The sequence below is a fragment of the Fukomys damarensis genome, unplaced genomic scaffold (assembly GCF_012274545.1).
Source record: "Fukomys damarensis isolate Sample0158 unplaced genomic scaffold, DMR_v1.0_HiC HiC_scaffold_36, whole genome shotgun sequence".
Classification (NCBI taxonomy): domain Eukaryota; kingdom Metazoa; phylum Chordata; class Mammalia; order Rodentia; family Bathyergidae; genus Fukomys; species Fukomys damarensis.
In genome coordinates, this window is record NW_022900948.1 from 38,150,179 (window position 1) to 38,170,682 (window position 20,504).

Genomic DNA, 20,504 nt, shown 5'->3' on the forward strand with positions numbered 1-20,504 from the left:
TAAAAAAGCTCTTCACAGAATTAATGACAGAAAACTTCCCAAACAGAAGGGAAGAATTAGACATACAGATAAGTGAGGCATATAGAACTCCAACTAGCCATGATCAAAAAAAAATCTACATCTAGACATATAATCAAGATCCCAGAAATCCAACAGAAAAACAAAATACTACAAGCAGTAAGAGAAAAGAAATAAATGACATGCAAAGGAAGCCCATTAGAATCATAGCAGACTTTTCAACACAAACCTTTAGGTCAAGGAGAGCCTGGAGTGAGGTATTCCAAGTCCTAAAAGAAAAGAACCTCCAACCTAGACTGATGTATCCTGCAAAACTCTCTTTCAAAATAGATGGGGAAATAAAATACTTCCACGACAAAGAGCACCTGAGAAATTTCATGAACACCAAACCAGCACTGCAAGGAATTCTAAACAATATCCTAGAAAAGGACAATGAAGTTCACAATAACATGAGGCAGAACAGACCAATCAAATAGGCAAGGCAAGAAACTAAAAGGAGATGGGAGTAAAAGTAAAAAGAGTCAACAAAAGGACAATAACATGACAAGAATAAGTCAGAATAAATCAGTTATAACCATCAATGTTAATGGCCTCAATTCACCAATCAAGAGAAATAGATTGGCAGAATGGATCAAGAAGCAAAATCCAACAATATGTTGTATACAAGAAATACACCTAGTGCAAAAGGAAGCCCATAGTCCAAAAGTGAAAGGATGGAAAACAATTCTCCAGGTGTCAGGAGCTCACAAAAAAGCAGGGGTAGCAATCTTATTCTCAGATAAAGTAAATTTCAAGCCAAAACTCATTAAGAGAGACAAAGAAGGACACTACATCCTTGTAAAGGGAACAATTCAAGAGGAAGAGTTGACAGTCATAAACATATATGCACCAAATATAAATGCCCCCAACTATATAAAACAAATATTAAGTAACATGAAAAACCAAATAAGCACTAATACAATTTTAGTGGGGGATTTAAATACCCCAGTATCACAAATTGACAGATCATCTAGGCAGAAAATCAACAATGAAATAATAGAACTGAACCAAGCCTTGGAACACATGGACTTAATAGATGTTTATAGAGTATTCTACCCCCAAAAATCAGAATATACATTATTTTAGGCTGCACATGGATTATTCTCCAAGATAGACCACATATTGGCTCACAGAACAGGTCTAAATAAATGTAAAAAAATTGAAGTCATCCCCTGTATATTATCAGATAATAGTGCAATCAAAATGGAGATCAATAGCACAAGCAACTTCACAAGCACATGAAAACTGAACAACCCTCTCTTAAACAATCAATGGATTACAGAGGAAATTAAAGAAGAAATGACACAGTTTTTACAAATAAATGAGAATGCCAATACAACATACACGAATCTATGAGACACAATGAAAGCAGTTCTACGTGGAAAATTCATAACATTGAATGCCCACACTAGGAAAGCAGAGCGAGCTCAAATAAACATCTTAATGATGAAACTTAGACTCCTAGAAAAAGAAGAGCAAGAAAAACCCAAAGCTTGAACAAGAGAGGAAATTACAAAGATCTGAGCAGAAATCAATGCAATTGAAACTAAGAAAATGATACAAAAAATAAATGAAATAAAGAGCTGGTTTTTTGAAAGAATAAATAAAATTGACAAACCCTTAGCTAATCTTATCAAAAAAAAGGAAAGAAAAGGCTCAGATCCATGCAATCAGGAATGAAAAAGGCGGTCACAACAGATCCAAAAGAAATCCAGAGGATCACGAACACCTACTTTGAGAACCTGTACTCCAATAAAATGGAAAACACAGAAGAAATAGACAGATTTTTAGACGCTTACGAATTACCAAAGTTGAACAAAGAAGATAAAAATATTTTAAATACCCCAATTACAGTCAGTGAAATTGAAAATGTAATTAAAAATTTACCAACAAAGAAAAGCCCAGGCCCTGATGGATTCACTGCTGAATTTTACAAGATATTTAGGGAAGAACTACTGCCATTACTCTTCAAACTTTTCAATGAAATCAAAAGGGAAGCTATACTTCCAAATTCATTCCTGGAAGCAAGTATCACTTTGATTCCCAAACCAGGGAAAGATACAACTAAAAAGGAGAACTACAGAACAATCTCATTGATGAATATAGATGCAAAAATCCTTAATAAGATTCTAGCAAACAGAATACAGAAGATTATTAAGAAGATCATCCATCCTGACCAAGTTGGATTTATTCCAGTGATGCAAGGGTGGTTCAACATTTGAAAGTCAATAAATGTAATACATTATATTAACAAAGTCAAGGACAAAAACCATATGATCCTCTCAATAGATGCAGAAAAAGCATTTGATAAAATTCAACACCCATTCATGATAAAAACCCTGAAAAAATTTGCAATAGATGGTCTATACCTCAATTTAATAAAGGCTATCTATGAAAAACCATCAGCCAACATCATATTAAATGGCCAAAAACTGAAAACCTTCATGTTAAAATCAGGAACAAGACAAGGATGCCCATTATCACCACTCCTCTTCAACATAGTCCTGGAAACATTAGCCACAGCAATTAGCCAAGAGAAAGAAATTAAAGCAATAAAGATAGGAAAGGAAGAAGTTAAACTGTCATTATTTGCTGTTGATATGATACTCTACATTGAAGATCCAAAAAACTCCACCAAAAAACTTCTAGACTTAATTGACAGATTCAGTAGAGTATCTGGATACAAGGTGAATACCCCAAAATCAATAGCCTTCTTATACACAAATAACAGACTCACGGAGAGAGAAATAAGGGAAAAAATTCCTTTTACAATAGCATCCAAAAAAATGAAGTATCTAGGAATCAATCTAACAAAAGAAGCAAAAGATCTCTACACTGAAAACTACAGCACTCTGAAAAAAAATTGAAGAGTATATATGAAAATGGAAAGATATCCCCTGCTCCTGGGTAGGAAGAATCAACATAGTGAAAATGGCCATACTAACAAAACTGCTACATACATTCATTTCAATGCCAATTGAAATTCCAACACTACATTTCACAGAACTAGAAAAAAGAATCCAAAAATTCATTTGGAACCATAAGAGGCCTAGAATAGCAAAAGCCATTTTAGGCAACAGACACATGGCACCAGGTATAACAATTCCCAATTTGAAACTATACTACAAAGCCACTGTGATAAAAACAGCATGGTACTGGCAAAGAAATAGGCCTGAGGATCAGTGGAAGAGACTGGAAGACACAAAGACAAACCCAGATGTACTCAGCTACCTCATCTTTGACAAAGGAGCTGACCATCCTCAGTGGATGAATGATAGCCTCTTTAATAAACGGTGTTGGAAAAACTGGATGTCAACCTGCCACAGATTAAAATTAGACCCTTATCTTTCACCATGCACTAAATTAAAATCCAAATGGATTAAAGATCTAAGTAGTAAAACAAAACATTAAACCTTCTAGAAGGTAAGTTAGGCAGAACTCTGGAAGACATTGGCATAGGAAAAGACTTTATGAACAAATCCTCAGTAGCCTGGGAACTAGCAGATAGAATCAACAACTGGGATCTCATCTTACTGAAAAGCTTCTGTACTTCAAAAGAAACCATCAGCAGAACTAAGAGACAACTTACAATGTGGGAAAAATTTTTTACCAGCTGTTCCTCAGATAAAGGACTATTATCAAGAATATATAAAGAACTCAAAACAACCAGCCCCCCCAAATACAAAGACCTGATTCAATAATGGGCATCCGAAATGAACAGACATTTCTCAAACAAAGAAGTAAAAGCAGCAAGAAAATATTTGAAAAAATGTTCCACATCACTGGTCATTCAAGAGATGCAGATGAAAACAACACTGAGATTCCACCTCACCCCACAAAGAATGGCTGCTATCAAGAAGTCACACAATAACAAATGTTGACGGGGTTGTGGGGAGAAAGGAACCCTTCTCCATTGTTGGTGGGAGTGCAGACTGGTGCAACCACTATGGAAATCAATATGGAGATACCTCAAAGAGCTTGGACTGGAGATTCATCCCTCTGCTGGGTATCTTTCCAAAAGAACTAAAAGAATCATATCACAGAGAAGTATGCGCACCCATGTTTATAGCTGCACAGTTTGTAATAGCTAAATCTTGGAAACAGCCCATTTGCCCATCTGTTTGAAACTGGATAAAGAAGATGTGGTTTTTCTATAAAATGGAATATTACTCAGCCATAAAGAATGAGAAATATGCCTCACATTAAATTTTTGTTTTCAGTTATTGTAATCTCTAAAGTATGTCTAAAAAAGTTTCATCTATGTTTTCAAATCTTCACCACAATCCCAATTAATTATACATTCAAAAATAATAAGCATGTCACTTAATTCTGTGTTCATGTTCATATTCAGTTTTATAGAAGGGATCCTGCAGTTTCTTTTTTCATCCTTTTTGTTTAGAATACCTGAAAAGTTATTGTGGATATATCAGGCCCTTAAGGACAGGACAATATCAGATCACTTAGGCATAATTCAGTAAATTATTAGTGTAGAACTATTATAGAGTATTAAATAGCATCTAAGGAACCTGATAAATATTGTGTTCTCCTCTTAATGTTACTTGAGGGCTAAGTAAATAATTGAAATTAAATTTTTAAACATTCCACACAGTTTTAAAGAAACTTTAAATGTAGTTATACTGATAAGGAAGCTATCACACAACCTCAAAGAAATATAAATAATATATTATTATATAGTATTATATATAATATAATGTATATTATATATGTTATAATATATATATATATATATATACACACACACATAGTGTAAGTAAATTTACTGTTTTTTAAGATGTCCTTGCTTCTTATCAAATAAACATTACTATGGCTAAGAGCATGGTTAAACGTGAGACACATGACTTAGAAAATCTAGAACATATGAAGCTGCCTTAATGTCAGGCCAATCACTAATATATAAAAAGAATTTCTGTTGAATAAGTGAAAGAAAAGTATATAACTTTTTGAAATAAGTCAATAGTGCTCTAAAAAAACAACATTCAGGAGAGTACATTTAAATAGTGCAACTATATAGATAATGAAGATAATAAACTAAAAAATTGAAACACTGTACAAAATTCACACAAATACCACCTACAATATCTGCAAAACACCAAATAGGTTTTAAACATAAGTGTGAAATTTAAAAAGGCACTTCCTATTACAATGGAGATAGTATTTCTTGATGCATAGCAGCTACAATAATCATATTTTCTTTATATACATTTTTTAGTTGTGTCTTTTGATTTTTTTTTCCTCTAAGCCTTGCACCATAGCACCAATCAGAACACACTGCAGAAGTCTCTGGTAGAGAGTAGAGGAGGATAATAAGGGCAAGAAAAGCATTTATCATACCATTAAGAGATCATGACAGTGACATGAATTTATTGATGTTGAAATATGTACATTACACTCCATTAAGTAAAATATCAGGATGCAAAACACTGTATATAACATTGCTAACTTTTTATTGTTAAAATGTATTAAAATGTAGAAATAATTTCTACTCAGGGGCAAATTAAAATGCTACATTTTTTAATTAAAAGTGACTAAGGGTCGCATGTAACACCCACTATTGTCTTCAAGAAACATCCTCAAAAATACTTTTTCTTATATCTTTATATGCAATGAAAACCTACTGAGGATTTATTAAGTCTTTCCCTGATTATTGTGTTTGACTGTCTTTGTACATGTACAGCATATTTGAATTTTTCTATGAAATTGTCATTGATTTTATTTACTTGATTTCTGATTTTTTTGTGTCTGCATATGACTGCTTTGTGTTAATTATAAATTATTGCAGGAACACTTTTTGAGTAGGGCTCCAAAGGAAGGAAATATACTGGATGGTAAGAGGATATAAATGAAGATTTTTCTAGAAAATAGTTTCTAGAAAGTAAAAATATCACTTATTAATTCAAGGAGACACTATTTCTCTTACAGCTTAATAAATGAGAAATCTTGCAGAGTTTTTGACATTTTTTTCCTGTCTCCATGAAGGTAGGGAAAGAGGAACGTGCCAATGATGTCCTTCTAATTTGGGAAGGGAGAAAGTTTTGCCAACCCTTGACTTTTACAAAACAAACTGGGCAATAGCAGAATTATTATCAGGGAAACTTATAATCAACCTTGATCTACAAGAAACGTTTCTGAAATCCAAACATCTCCCATGACTTTGACATACAAATAGCTATTCCAAGTATAGATGAATTTATCATAAATAGAATGAAATAACAATATTTGTAAATATACACACATCTTCATTTGAATAATGAGCACATGATATTCATTGTCTACTAGGTATTGAAGAAATGAAGCTGGAGAATATGGAATAAATTTGAAATCAATTTTAAAAGAAATCAAATGGAAAAAAAAACATTGAGTGTTTGTGATTCTGTGAGAATCTTGCATAAGCAGAATGCTGACACCGTAGCACTTGGGCCAGAGTCCAAGGTTTATAGAAACTATTCCACTGCCCAGGTCCAGTGGTGATGATGAGATATAAGTTCCCTCATGTTCACAGAGAAAAGATACTAGAGTGTTTTTGGGTGTTCTTGCATAGCATGAGACTTGAAATAGTAAAAGATTTTTTGTTATCAGAGTTAACTTCTAGTTTGGTTTATTATGAAAGCTCAATCATATTTTCCCCTAGATAACTTCAAAAGGTAATGGATTTTGTGAACCAACACATTGGTAATAACTTCTAAGTTCCTTTTGGTTATTATCCTTACTCCTCCAGGGATGAACTCTCTCTTGCTTCGGTGAGTAGTTTTCCCCCAAGGGAATCAAATACAGTGTAACAATTTTATTTGTGCATTTGTAATTTGGACCTTGTTTTGGGGGATTTTCCTCAAGGACCTCTACATGATTTGTAAAATTAGAACTCACACCAGTCTTTCAGAAGATGTGAGCAAATGCATACTCTTATATGTGTGTTGTTTGGTTTTGAACTGAACACTCTTCTACTGTTTACAATGGAACTTTGAGCTACTTGAGGGCTTCAGCTGTTATCACTGTATTCTCCATCTTCTACAGAGCAGTGGACAGGTCTGTCCACATCTTCTAACTGAAGGTATCTATCTGTGCTGATCACCTAAGGGCTATGTCAGAGCAGGAGTAGGATTTATATTGAGTATTGTGACAGTATGTAATATTTTTTAGTTTGTGTGTTGTACATCCAGTGAGTGCTACAGAACCCTGGACTCCACATATCCTTATACCATAGTCTGGCAAACAACCCCAATACAGTAATTTATTTTGAATTGAATATCTTTGTTTTGATGATAAGGCAAAAAATTTTCTATGAAAAAACAATTTCTTTCAATATGGTTTTCCAAGTAATTCCTTACAGGTAGATTTGCTTTGTTCAACCCTTACTAGGTATTGTTGATTTTTCCTCAAACCTATAATTTTTTTCTATCTCTGCTGCCACCAAATATGTTATAATTACCTAGTACTTGTACCTCACACATTTATGTCTAGGACTAAATATAATGAATAGAGAAAGATGATAGCATTAGTGATGTACAGGACTTGTCAGAAATATGACAAAATATGCTAATTAAAATCTTTGGAATAAAATCTGTGTTAGGAATCATACACACAGGATGATGTCATCTGTTTTTTGCCACAAAGACAAAAAAACCTTCTTTGACAAATTGAAGATGTGACAAGAGTCATGAATTTACTGGTGTTGTGAGGACTTTAATAATATGATTTGATTTAGGTTCAGGAATACCTAATGTGCTATATGAGAAGATGTATTTTATTCACAATTCATGAGTATTCTCTTAGAAAATGAGAAAAGAAAATGTTAAGTAAAAAATAATTTTCTTAAATGAAGTAGAACTTGGAGTGACCATTGTGATATTTTTATGACTTGTTCAAAAGATATTTATTTGTTTTCTAGGTAGACAATATCCCTTGCCAGCACTAGCCCATTAGTGTATTCAATCTGAGTTAAAAAGAATATACTTAATCTCAAACCAGTTTTTTTTTTCCAGTACCAGGGATCGAACTCAGGACCTTGCACATGCGAGGCAGGTGGTAGCATTATGGAGTGAAATCCCAGGTTTTCCTTATGAAAGAGTCACAATGACTTCTCATTCTTTTACATTTGCACCTTCCTTTTCATGTCCAGAAAAAAAAGAGAAGAGAAAGAGTATGAACAAGGATAATCACAGCAGTGCATCTGAATTCATCCTCTTGGGGCTCCCTATCAGGAAGGAGGAGCAAGGCATGTACTATGCCCTGTTCCTGGTCCTGTACCTGACCACAGTGCTGGGGAACCTGCTCATCATCCTGCTCATCAAGCTGGACTCCCGCCTCCACACCCCCATGTACTTCTTTCTCAGCCACTTGGCTCTCACTGACATCTCTTTCTCATCAGTCACAGCTCCAAAGATGCTCATGAACATGCTGACTCATAGTCAATCCATCTCATATGCTGGGTGTGTTTCTCAGGTATTCTTTTTCATATTGTTTGCAGATATTGACAGCTTCCTTCTCACCTCAATGGCTTATGACAGGTATGTGGCCATATGTCACCCCCTGCACTACAATATCATCATGAGTCAGAGACTCTGCTCCCTGCTACTAATTGTGTCCTGGGTGTTATCCGTTGCTAATGCCCTTTTGCACACTATCCTATTATCTTTTCTCTCTTTTTTTGGAGCCAACACTCTCCACCACTTTTTCTGTGACCTCTCTGTCTTACTTAAGCTGTCCAGTTCAAACACCACTATCAATGACATGGTCGTTCTCATTGTGGGAACCATGGTCATAACCCTACCTTTCCTGTGCATTCTGGTGTCTTACAGCCGCATTGGGGCCACTATTCTTAGAGCTTCCTCAATCAAGGGAATCTGCAAAGCTTTGTCCACATGTGGTTCTCACCTCTGTGTAGTTTCCCTCTACTATGGAGGAATTACTGGGGTTTACTATTTCCCCTCATCTGATGACAGTAATGTCAAGGATATCATTGTGGCTGTGTTGTACACTCTGGTCACACCCATGGTAAATCCCTTTATCTATAGTCTCAGGAATCGAGACATGAAAGGAGCTCTTAAGAGTCTACTCAGTAGAGGCATATTTTCATCATGATGGCTCTTTTCCCCTGATTTACTGGATATGAGACTTTGTCAATAACATGCATACATTCTTTCTTCTCTGAATTGCTTTTTCTTACTGATCTTTGATATGACACAATCTTTTTAGCCCTGGATGTAGCTTTTGATTCTGCTTGCTTTTTTTTTTAACCTTGTCTCGTGGAAATATTTTTATACACATTCCTGTATATTTTCTTTTTAACATATTGTCTTTGTCCTACAAATACGTTAAAATTCTCTAGCTACCACTCTTAGACTTTATTTATTGAATAGTTTTCTGTCTTCATTTTAGCAAATCTTTTTTCCCTTTCAATACATTAAAAAGAATTCTGTGCCATAGTTGTGATTTCATTTTTATTTTTGTAGTGCACTTCAAATTTATTTTGGTTAGTAACTTTAGTGGGAATTTTGGTCTGGCTTTAAAAAGTTTTTTCTTTTCTAATTACCTTATAAAATTGGTACATATTTATTGGGTTCCTCATGATGTTTCCACACAAATATACAGTGCATAATGTTCAGGTGGAGCACAGTACTTCTATTTCCTCAAACATTTATCACTTATTTGTGTGAAAAGATTCGGGAACATTTCCTTTTAGAAATATCACTATGTGCAGTCAATAAAGCACCAGAATTTATTTTTCCTAATGCTGACTTATTGACCCATTGACCAACATTTCCCCACCCTTTCTTTCTTCCTTTCCCCAGTGGCTTTATATTTTCCATCCATTTTTCAAAAATATTTCCATTGTGTTAGCTAGGCACACAACTTTTTAAAAAATGTTCTTGAAGTGACTAGATTTGTTTCATAAAATGTTATGAGATGTCTTTCTGGAAAAGAGAGGTCCAGAGATTCACATCCTAAACTGTGAACAGGAACTTGACTGGAGCCCTTTAGGTCTTAGAAAGTTGAGTACCAGGCATAACAGTGAGTGTGGAGATTTTTCACGGCCATCCAGGTGGTACCAAGATAAGGATGATCAGTCTGTTCTGATAATGGCATTGAGTTTCTCTGGGTGTGGTTTGAGTAATGGCCCTGGGATGAGATGTCAGGAAGTACAGTTGTAGCAGGATTTCAGCAGAGTTAGTGCAGCTATATTTATTTGGAAATCAAAAAAGGATACTCTCCTGATACACTACCTAAATGTGATATGCTATGTTTCTATCCAGAATAGTACAGTGTTTTTCTTTGGTGTTTGAGAAATTGCTTGTGTTCAAGGAATGGTACTTAACTTTATTCCTATGAGCTGATTACTGTAACAGGTATTTTCATATTCATTATTTCATTAACTGTAGTATCTGTTATAAAGAAGGAATTTATATTTAAGAGATATTTAGTAACTAGTCAAGTGTTATTAAGCTAGTAATATTTAGTGCAAGTGAAATTCAATATTTAGTGTATGTGAGATCAAGGCCTGAGCCTTGTAAGCCACTTGAACATTTTTCAAATTCAGAAATATTTTTATTTATTTTATTGGACATTTAGCTTTATTGTTTTCAAAATATTGAAACAATATGCCAATAAAGTAATGTATATAACATATAAGCACTTTAATTATATATGCATTTAGACATTGTGCTTTATCTTTAAATGTTCATATATTCATTTTTGTGGTTTAAGACCATATTTAAAATTACAATATGTGAAATAGGAAGAAAAGAGCTAAAAGTGTAGGGGAAGTGGGAAGGGTAGGGGAAAGGAAATAAGGCAAAAGAAAAAATGAGAAAATAAAAAATGGAAATAAAGTGTCTGTAAATAGGGAAGGTTGGAGGGGGTGAAGGCAAGGCAGGGGTTTGGGGAAAAAATGAGAACCAAGACCTGTCATGTAAAGGTACGAGATCCCAATGATGACTGTAACTGTACTGTATACCTAAAATGTACCAATAAACTCAAGGAGGAAAAAGTAAATAAAATAAAATTACACTATAAAAAAAGAATAGTCATTTAAAATGCCGTCACCCTAAATAATGGAACCCTGACGACATTACTAAAACTGCTTCAGTACTTCCACAATTTATATCTTTCTTCTGAAAATTACCCGAGGTCGTGACTATTTTTAATGTGCCTCTGCTTTTCTTGGATCTGTAACACTGCTACATTGATCCATTAATCTTGCCTATTCCAGAACTTCAAATAAATGAAATAAAACTATTTACTGTGCTAGATTTTATTCTGGGTGAGTACAATTGTCCTTGTGAAATTCATCTATATATTATTATATTCTACTGTGAAAATATATCATATTTGTCTGACATTTTAGACATGGTTTTTCTTTTCTTCTGTCTTTTCTTTCTTTCATCTTCTTTCTGTTTTCTTGTTTTCTTTTTCCCATTCTTTCCCTCCCTCTCTCCCCTCCCCCTCCTCCTCCTCCCACCTTCTTTTTTTTCTTATTCTTCCTACTCCTCCTCCTTCTTCTCCTCCTCCTGCTTCTTTCCCTCTCTCTCTCCCTCTTAGTATTTTGCTCTCATGAGTAATGTTACCACAAACATTCTACTACAAGTACATCCACTGTGTATATGGAAGAGACTCTACAAACTATATACCCAGAATTACTGAGGTTTAGGGCATTGTATATCCACTAAATTATCACTGCTGAATTTTTCTGCAGCATGGTTATACTAAAAAGCCAGCTTGAAAGAGCTGCATACAATATGATTCTGTCTACAACATAGCCTACAAAATGTAAAACAATAGTAATGAGATCAGTGGTTGTTAAGGGTTTGTATAGGTGAAGGGAAGGGATAGACAGGCAGAGCAAACCGACTTTTAGGGCAGAAAATCATTTTGTAGGATGCTGTAACTATAGTTGTCCATCACTTTCATCACTATGCATTTGTAAAATAAAAAACACACGGAGAAAAAAAGAAAGTGCAACTGTAAAGCAGAGAGTGCCTCCTCATGTAAACTACGGACTGTAGTTCAGGAAAATGTACTGATACTGGTTTAATTGTACCAAAATGTATTAAATTAGAGTACATGTTTTAAATGTACTGGAAATGGTAATTTTTTTCAGTTTTGGGTTTAAAACTACTGATAGAATTTTCTGTGGAAGATATTAACTAGTGCATTTTATTTTTAGATGAATTAAGACAGAGCACTGTTTGTAGTATTTGTTATTTATCATTATAAAGTTGCACCAGTAAGAGTCAGATGGAGGAATAGATATCAAGGGATAAAGAGGGAGTGGTGAAAAGGTTATTGGAGTTGGAGAAGAGCCAAAGATCATTAAATATATCAGTTAGAGGACTTGGAGAGAACTTGGAGGCATACTGGGAAAGGACTTAGAAATACACATATGCAGTTATTCTGTACTTGGAGATTCTGTAACAAGACCATGAAAGCCTGAATGTAAGGAATTCTAAAGTGTTTTTTTTTAATAGTGGCCAAAAAGATCTAACTGTAGAATGGTATTGTAATTTAGGGTGCCACTAAGAAGCCGCAGTTCTTGATTCAGGATCTGTGTCACATAGCAAAATGAGACTTTGTACTGAAAGTTTGAGGGTTAAATTTGGTCCAATTTTTAAGAATTCATCCAAAGGGTGAATTGGAAAGAATAGGGAAATTGAAATCCATCTTTGGGTCCTACCGGAAAGGCAGCATCCACCCAAAACTTGTCCCTTAAGTGTGATGGGTCTCAAAACTCGCGAGGCAAGCTCTAATCTAGATCATCCTCAGAGAAAGACAGTCTCAGCCACAGTGAAACCTGATTTCCCTTTGGAGCTATTGTTGATGCACAACACCACTATGTCCTACAGATCAGCTCAGGCTAGAACCAAAAGTTAAAAATATTTGTGAACTGATCCTATGCCCTGAATGCCAAACGGTGAAGGGGAGACACACTATCCTAGAGTGATGGAAAATTGGTCACTCTTGATTCTTCTGGATCAGAAAGCTTAGCTGAGAGAGTACAAGGCCAGAGACCAGCAAGAGTTAAGTGGGCATTCTCACGGTATACACAAATTCCCTGTGATGGGCTTCCACCACCGATTGTGTGTGTTTTGAGAATCAGGCACTTCCCAAAGCAAGTTAAAATGGCTCTTTATCCTTACAGATTAGAGTAGGCCATCTTCCTTTTCCTGCTGTCTTTGAGTACCACTTGACATTAGCTCTGGCCAGGGCCTATCAGATGCAAATGGGAAGTAAAGTTTTCCAAAAGGGACCAAAAGGAACTCTCCATTTCAAACCCTGATGGTCCAAGCTGGCCACAGTCATAGCCCAGAGGCCTTCAGATCCCACCAGGAAGTTGTCCCGAACATGGTCCTCAGGTGCCTATTATTCAATCTGTTGACCACACACAAGCACCAGAGTAGAGAAAGGTCAAAGAGGCAAGAAGAGAGCTTTTCCCATACAGGCCCCCAGATGCTACATGAGATAGCATAGTAATGTGGGCAGTAAAAAGAATTTCCCAGCAGTCAAGGGATCTAGGAAATACAAGCATTTATTCTCTCCAGGGTACACTGGTAAGTGGGACAGCAGGCAAGTTTAAAAAAAGGAGTGATACCATCAGTGTTAGAGATTAAGGATTTTATAAGGGTTTGAGAATGTTTAAGAAGCAAATGTAATTATCTAAAGAATGACTGTTCTTGAGTCAGCGCCTTGCAGATCTTTCAGGGAGTATCTTTTTATTTTTTCCTCTTTGAGTTTATTGGTACATTTTAGGTATACAGTACAGTTACATTCATTATTGGGATCTTGTACCTTTACATGACAGGTCTTGGTTCTCATTTTTTTCCCTTGTCCCTGACCTCCCAGGAAATATCTTCATTGTGTGTAAAAGAATGTTTACAAATTTTATTGGTCTTGTACCTTTACATGACAGGTCTTGGTTCTCATTTTTTTCCCTTGTCCCTGACCTCCCAGGAAATATCTTCATTGTGTGTAAAAGAATGTTTACAGCTATGATTTGGGGAGACCATAAAGAAGGATAAAGGATGTACCTTGAGATCAAACTCAAGTGAAATAAATAGGACACACATGTAAGTGTCACATTATCTCTGTGGTGTAAGAAACTGGCAGTGTAAATAAGGACCAAAATGTGTAATAAATATTGTAAAATAGGGAGAAATTGTCCAAAAGTAAAGAGGAACTAGGGGAAAAATGAGAAAAGAAGGATAATATGGAAAAAAAGCTTTGTAAATAAGGAAGGGAAGAGTGGTTGAAGGGAGGGAAGGGGAATGGGGAATAAAAAAGGAAACAAGGTGCATCATGTAAAGGTATAAATTTCCTATGACAAATGTGATCATTGCGTATATCTCAATTGTATCAATAAAATTAATTTTTAAAAAGAGATTGGATTCATGGATTTTATTTTTACCATTATGCATGAGAGAAAGAGAGGCATGCAATAATAGCCTTCTGATTTGGGGATAAAGTTTATTAACCCTTGACTTCAATGATAAGGGCAGGTCAATTACAGCTTTATCAGGGCCACAGATGATCAATCATGATCTACAGGACTCAGAAACCATTCCTAAAGTTTAACCATTTTACAGAATTTCTTCACTCAAATAGCAGTTCTAAGTACATGTTGATTTTTAAAACAATCATAGCCAAATTAAAATTATTTATTAATATTTACACATATTTACCTTTAATGATGAGTAAATAATACTCATTTTTCTATTAGGCAACTATGAAATACCAACGCCATAGCCTTTGGGCAAGAGACTGATATGTTTAGCAACATAATCTCCAGAGTCAAATGATGATGATGAAATACAATTTCCTTCACTCTTTTGGTCAGAGCATGATGGTCTTAGAGTGTTACTGGTGTTTTTGAAGTAGCATTACGTCCAAAAACAAGAGCGCAGTTATCATATTTAAGTTCCAGCTTCATTTGTGATGTAACTTGAAACATGATTTCCCCAAGGTAAACCAAGCAGGTAAGAAGCTCTGTGAATCAACAGATTCCTAAGAAATACCTTGTGATTATTCATTATTCCTCCAAGGATCAACTATCTGACATCTGCCTCAATGTACTGTTCTTTCTCAAGGGAGCCAAAAGCAACAAAGCAGTTATACTTGGATTGCCTCTAATTTGGAGCCGAGGATGAAGCACTGTCCTTTGGGTCCTTTCTGTGGCTTATAAAATTAAAATGCATACCTACTTCAGGTGCTGTGAACGAAGTATACATATATCTATCTCGCTTTTTCTTGAACTGGTAACTCTTCTGCCTGTTTCAATGAAACTTTGAGCCCCTCAGAGAACCCGCCTGTTTTGCTGTATTTGGTGTCTTCTAGAGAGAAATGAAAGAACCTTTGCATACCTTTTGGCTGAAGGTATCTGTGCTCAGTAGCTAAGGTGCCATGTCAGAGAAGGAGCAAAATTTACATTCATTAATATGATTGGGTGTGTTTTGACGTGTGTGTCCAGTATGTGCTACTGATTCTTAGTTTCTACCCTCATCACAGTATGACAGACAGTTGCATGTATACTAATTTATTGTTTTACTTTATTATTATTATTATTATTTTGTACCGGTATTGAATTTGGGTCCTTGCGCTTACAAGGTAGGAGGCAGAACCTCTAAACGAAATCCCCAGCCCTATACTAATTTATTTTGAATTGATTATGCATCCAATTTTCAGATGAAAGGTCAAAAGCAAATTTCTATGTAAAATAATGTATCTCAGATTGATCATTATCTAATTTGGAGGAGGATAGTGAAAATATATATTTCTCCTCACTTATGTTTAATAACATAAGTTATTATGAGGGTTATTAGATTTTCTTCCAAATTTACAATTTTATGACACATTATCTGTAATTCTTTATATCTCTTCAGCCACAATCCAGGTGGGAATAACTTTTATTTTGTACCTACATTACTTCAATAACTTTCCATCCAGATTCCTACTGATATGCTTACTCGATCTATCCCTCATAGACAGTAAAATATAAAAACATTTTAATTATGTTTGGGGGGCATGCTATTTCTCTGACAATAGAGTGAAAACTTTCTATGACAGCAGAAAAAGCCTTTTGTACCTCGATTCCATGATAACTCTGTAATCTATACTCTTCTCAGGCTGAGCTTGGTCTTGAATTATCTTTTGTCATATGCCATAGTCTCTTCTCTCTAAACACTTAAGAAAAATGCCCATTTTTATAATCTTCATGTGGCAGTTTCTTATATTAGGGTTTCATATATAAAAGTTTGATTTTATTTCTCTATGTTTTAGCAAGGTCTAATATTTACTAAAGGCAGGAAAAGAAGCATGTCTGTAGAGTGAGAGTTGTCCTCTGAGACAGAACACAGTGGCCACCAGGTTAATGGCCGATGTCTTCTGTATCGACACTTAAAATTTGTTTTTAAAGAAAGTCTTCATCACGTTAGTGTCTTATAACTGGACCATCTATTAAAGTTATGAAATACATTCTATCTAATTCAATTTCTAAGGCTTTATCCTACAGGGAAATATAGTAATTTGAAAATGATGCATGAACAGTGTTTTGAATTGCAATGTTGTTGGAAATACGAAATGATTAGATAGAAGAAGCTACATTGTTCTAAATAGCATTTTCATTGTGATAAACTAATATAGAAATGAGTAAAACATATGAAAGAATAATCCACATTAGGCATCAATATAAATAACATTTACAAGAATTTTAACATAGTGGGTTGAATAATATAGAAACTTATTTTCAATCAACTTGGGCTAATTGATGTATTAATGTAAATTTCCTAAAACTCACAAAATCAGTGATGAATGAATTAGCAAGTTTACCTCCTTAGCTCTTAAAAAATACAAAGACCTTAAGATTTAATGGGTCTTTATATAGAACATGGGTTCTATTTTAAGAAGATGTTTCTTTATGCACTCTTTAGTTATTATTTGGGATTGCTTACTTAGCTAAGTAACCTGAAGGAGAAAGAGGCAGGCATGATTACCAAAGCTTAAGAAATGTTGAAAAAATGACAAGGAAAATATAACAAGAATTTTTGGCAAAAATTAGAAAGAGAGAAGTTATTGCTAATGCTATACAGAGATTTACAAAATCTTTCATTGGCAGATGTTGGATGTGAATGACACAATAAAATATTCCCTGGTATTCTGAGCAATTGAATAAGAATTATTTGGTTTCATCTCAGTAAATACACAGAGACAGAATTTGGAGTAGATACAGACTATTTTCCCACATTCCATGAAAATCCCTTTAGAAAGACTGATGATGGAAGAAGGCAAATGTGGAGCAGGTAGAATCTTCTCAAAGTATGAATAGGTGGATTATTTCTCAGTATGTTCCTAGGTATTCTAAGTCATACATTCATATCTTTAATACCCTTCTCTCAATCTGCTGCTAATGTCATTTCCATCAAATTTCTAGCTCTTTTTGTCTGGGAGATCAGTGGATTCTCTTTCTTAACCTAATGCATAAAAATAAAGCATCAATTAAAGTGTGTTCAGGGGAATAAGGGAAAAGAAAATAACGTGAGAAAATGAAAAAATGGAATTAAAGTGTTTGTAAATGGGGAGGGGAGGAGGGGTGAAGGGAGGGTAGAGACAAGGGGAAAAATGAGAACCAAGATCTGTCATGTAATAGGTACAAGATCCCAGTAATGAATGTAACTGTACTGTATACCTAGAATGTACCAATAAACTCAATAAAAAATAAAGTGTGTTCCAGTGGTATGAGAGAAGATAAAAGAGATTATAAAGTGATTAGAGGTGCTGTACTAGTTATTAATTCGTTACTGAATTGCCCTTGAAACTAATTCTCTAATGTCAGGTTTCCATCATAGTCTTATAGACTTCTCAAGGTTTGAACCTAATCTGATCTGATATGAGGATCGTTCAGGTGTTTCATTGTTTCTCCAAAAGTTTTAGTTGGTTTCTAGGCATACAAATGATGATCTTTGTCCAGAATATTACCAGTCCATTCATGTGGTAAAAATTGAGATGGATGTGCTAGGTTCATATAGACTAGCATATATAGACTAGTTCAAAATCATGTTTCTAGTATTTAATAGTCAAAATGAATTCTCATTCTTTCTCATGTCCATCCCTTTTTTCATTTCCAGCAAAAGAGTAGAAGAAAAGCATGACAGGAGACAACCAGACTAGTGCATCTGAATTCATCCTCTTGGGGCTCCCTATCAGGAAGGAGGAGCAAGGCATGTACTATGCCCAGTTCCTGGTCCTGTACCTGACCACAGTGCTGGGGAACCTGCTCATCATCCTGCTCATCAGGCTGGACTCCCGCCTCCACACACCCATGTACTTCTTCCTCAGCCACTTGGCTCTCACTGACATCTCTTTCTCATCAGTCACAGCTCCAAAGATGCTCATGAATATGCTGATGCATAGTCAACCCATCTCTTATGCTGGGTGCATTTCTCAGGTTTTTTTTTTTTTATTGTTTGCAGGTCTTGACAACCTTCTTCTCACCTCAATGGCTTATGACAGGTATGTGGCCATCTGTCACCCCTTACACTACACCACCATCATGAGCCAGAGACTCTGCTTTTATCTAGTATCTGTGCCCTGGGTTTTATCCTCTGCTAATGCTCTTGTACACACTCTCCTCCTGACCCATCTCTCCTTCTCTAGAAATAACAGCCTCCACCACTTCTTTTGTGATCTTACCACCTTACTTAAAGTATCTAGTTCAGACACCACTGTCAATGAGCTGGTCATTCTCACTGTAGGACTAGTGTACACTATCGTGCCATTCATGTGCATTCTGGTGTCCTACGGCCACATCGGGGCCACCATCCTGAGAGCTTCCTCAATCAAGGGAATCTGCAAAGCCTTGTCCACCTGTGGCTCACACTTGTCTGTGGTTTCTCTGTACTATGGAACAATTATTGGGCTCTACTTTTTCCCTTCATCTAATAACACTAATGACAAGGATGTCATTGTAGCTGTGTTGTACACTGTGGTCACACCCATGCTGAATCCCTTTATTTACAGTCTAAGGAATCAGGATATAAAAGGAGCTCTTGGAAATATCCTTAGTAGAGGAAGATTTTCAGTGTAAGACATGTGATCCCTACTAACTGGATATGAGACCTTCTCAAATCTGCCCATTCATCCTCTCGTCTTTGAACTGATGCTTCTACCTGAGTCTGGTGCAGCAATTTATTTCCTGTCTTTTCACTTTGGATGTAGTTTTCATCTGTCTTGTTGATTTTGAAAGTCTCAGGAAAAGTTTTTAGATCATACCTGTATATTTTTTTGTTTGCCAAAGTATTCTTGTCTCAGAAATATTTAAAGTTTTTAATACAATCCCATTTGTTAAATCTATTTTTAAAAATTGGGTGGTCCATGGTCTTTTACAGAAAAGCTTATTTTTTCTTTTCTCAAGATAAAATATTTCTCGTGTGATTTTATTCTCATGTTTTATTTTGTAATGCACTTGAAATTTATTTTTTGAGCAATTGTAACTTGAAGTCTAGAGTTTGCTTTTGTTTGTAAATATTTAAATTTATTGACTTTTTAATTTTAAAAATTGACACTTTATAAAATGTATACGTTTAAGGATATCATATGATATTTCTATACATATATATTGTACAATATTCAAATTGAAAGCAAGCATAACTATTTTATTAAATAGCTACCAACAGGTGTAAGAACACTGCAATCTTTTCTTATACCTTTTTTGAAATACATAGTACATTGTCATTATCTATCATTTTCTCATTATCCAATAAGTTAGCAGAATTTACTCATTTTTTAAAAACTAATTTACAATCTGTTGACCTACTTCTCTATAATTCCATATTCAATGTTTATTTTTTGTTGTTTTCTTAGAGTGATGGCAACTTGGCACACAATCTTTTGTTTTCTCCAAGTGCCTTGGCCTGGCTGTCAGCTGCAGTGAGGTGACTTTCTGTCAAAGCAGGACAATGGGTCATGTAGAACAGGTTCATATCTAAAGCATCAGTGGAAACTTAATTAGAACTTTCTGTGTCTAGAAAGTTAAGGAACATGAAGTGTAGCAGTGAGAGTGAAAATATTTAAAAGGTCTTCCAGGTGGTGCGTGATTATGGATAATCAGTTCACTTTGATAAGTGAATTATTCCTCTCTGGATGTGGTCAAGGATGTCAGGGGTAAAAACGACCTGAATTGAATTCAAGCAGGATGTCAACATAGCTTAATTCACCTATGATTTATTGGAAAATTAAAAGAATAATTCTCTTACAAGAAGACACACACACACACACACACGCACGCACACACACATATCTTCTTGTTTCCATCAGAAAAGTCCAAGTTTTGTTTTTAGTCCTTGAGAAAATCTCTTCATTGATTAAGCTGATTACTATGTCAGATATTCCTTTCTTTATTTTTTCATTAAACTGTACTATTTGGTGTAAAGGTAGAGACTAAAATT

General features: G+C 35.1%; 2 protein-coding genes across 2 annotated transcripts in view; one reads left to right on the forward strand and one right to left on the reverse strand.

Moving 5' to 3' along the window:
- LOC104858169 (olfactory receptor 1J4) overlaps positions 1-20,504 on the reverse strand; it is a 156,814-nt gene that overhangs the window by 8,176 nt on the left and 128,134 nt on the right. The gene's annotated exons all lie outside the window — the stretch shown is intronic.
- On the forward strand, positions 8,218-19,144 carry LOC104858171 (olfactory receptor 50). The gene is made up of 2 exons (XM_010618264.2): positions 8,218-8,714; positions 18,205-19,144. The coding sequence occupies exons 1-2, from the start codon at positions 8,218-8,220 to the stop codon at positions 19,142-19,144; spliced, it is 1,437 nt and encodes a 478-aa protein (XP_010616566.2).

Coding starts and splice junctions, on each gene's coding strand:
- LOC104858171 (XM_010618264.2), top strand. CDS start 8,218: ATGAACAAGGATAATCACAGCAGTGCATCTGAATTCATCCTCTTGGGG. Junction 8,715..18,204: donor ACTATCCTATTATCTTTTCT/CTCTTTTTTTGG, acceptor GTAGAAGAAAAG/CATGACAGGAGACAACCAGA.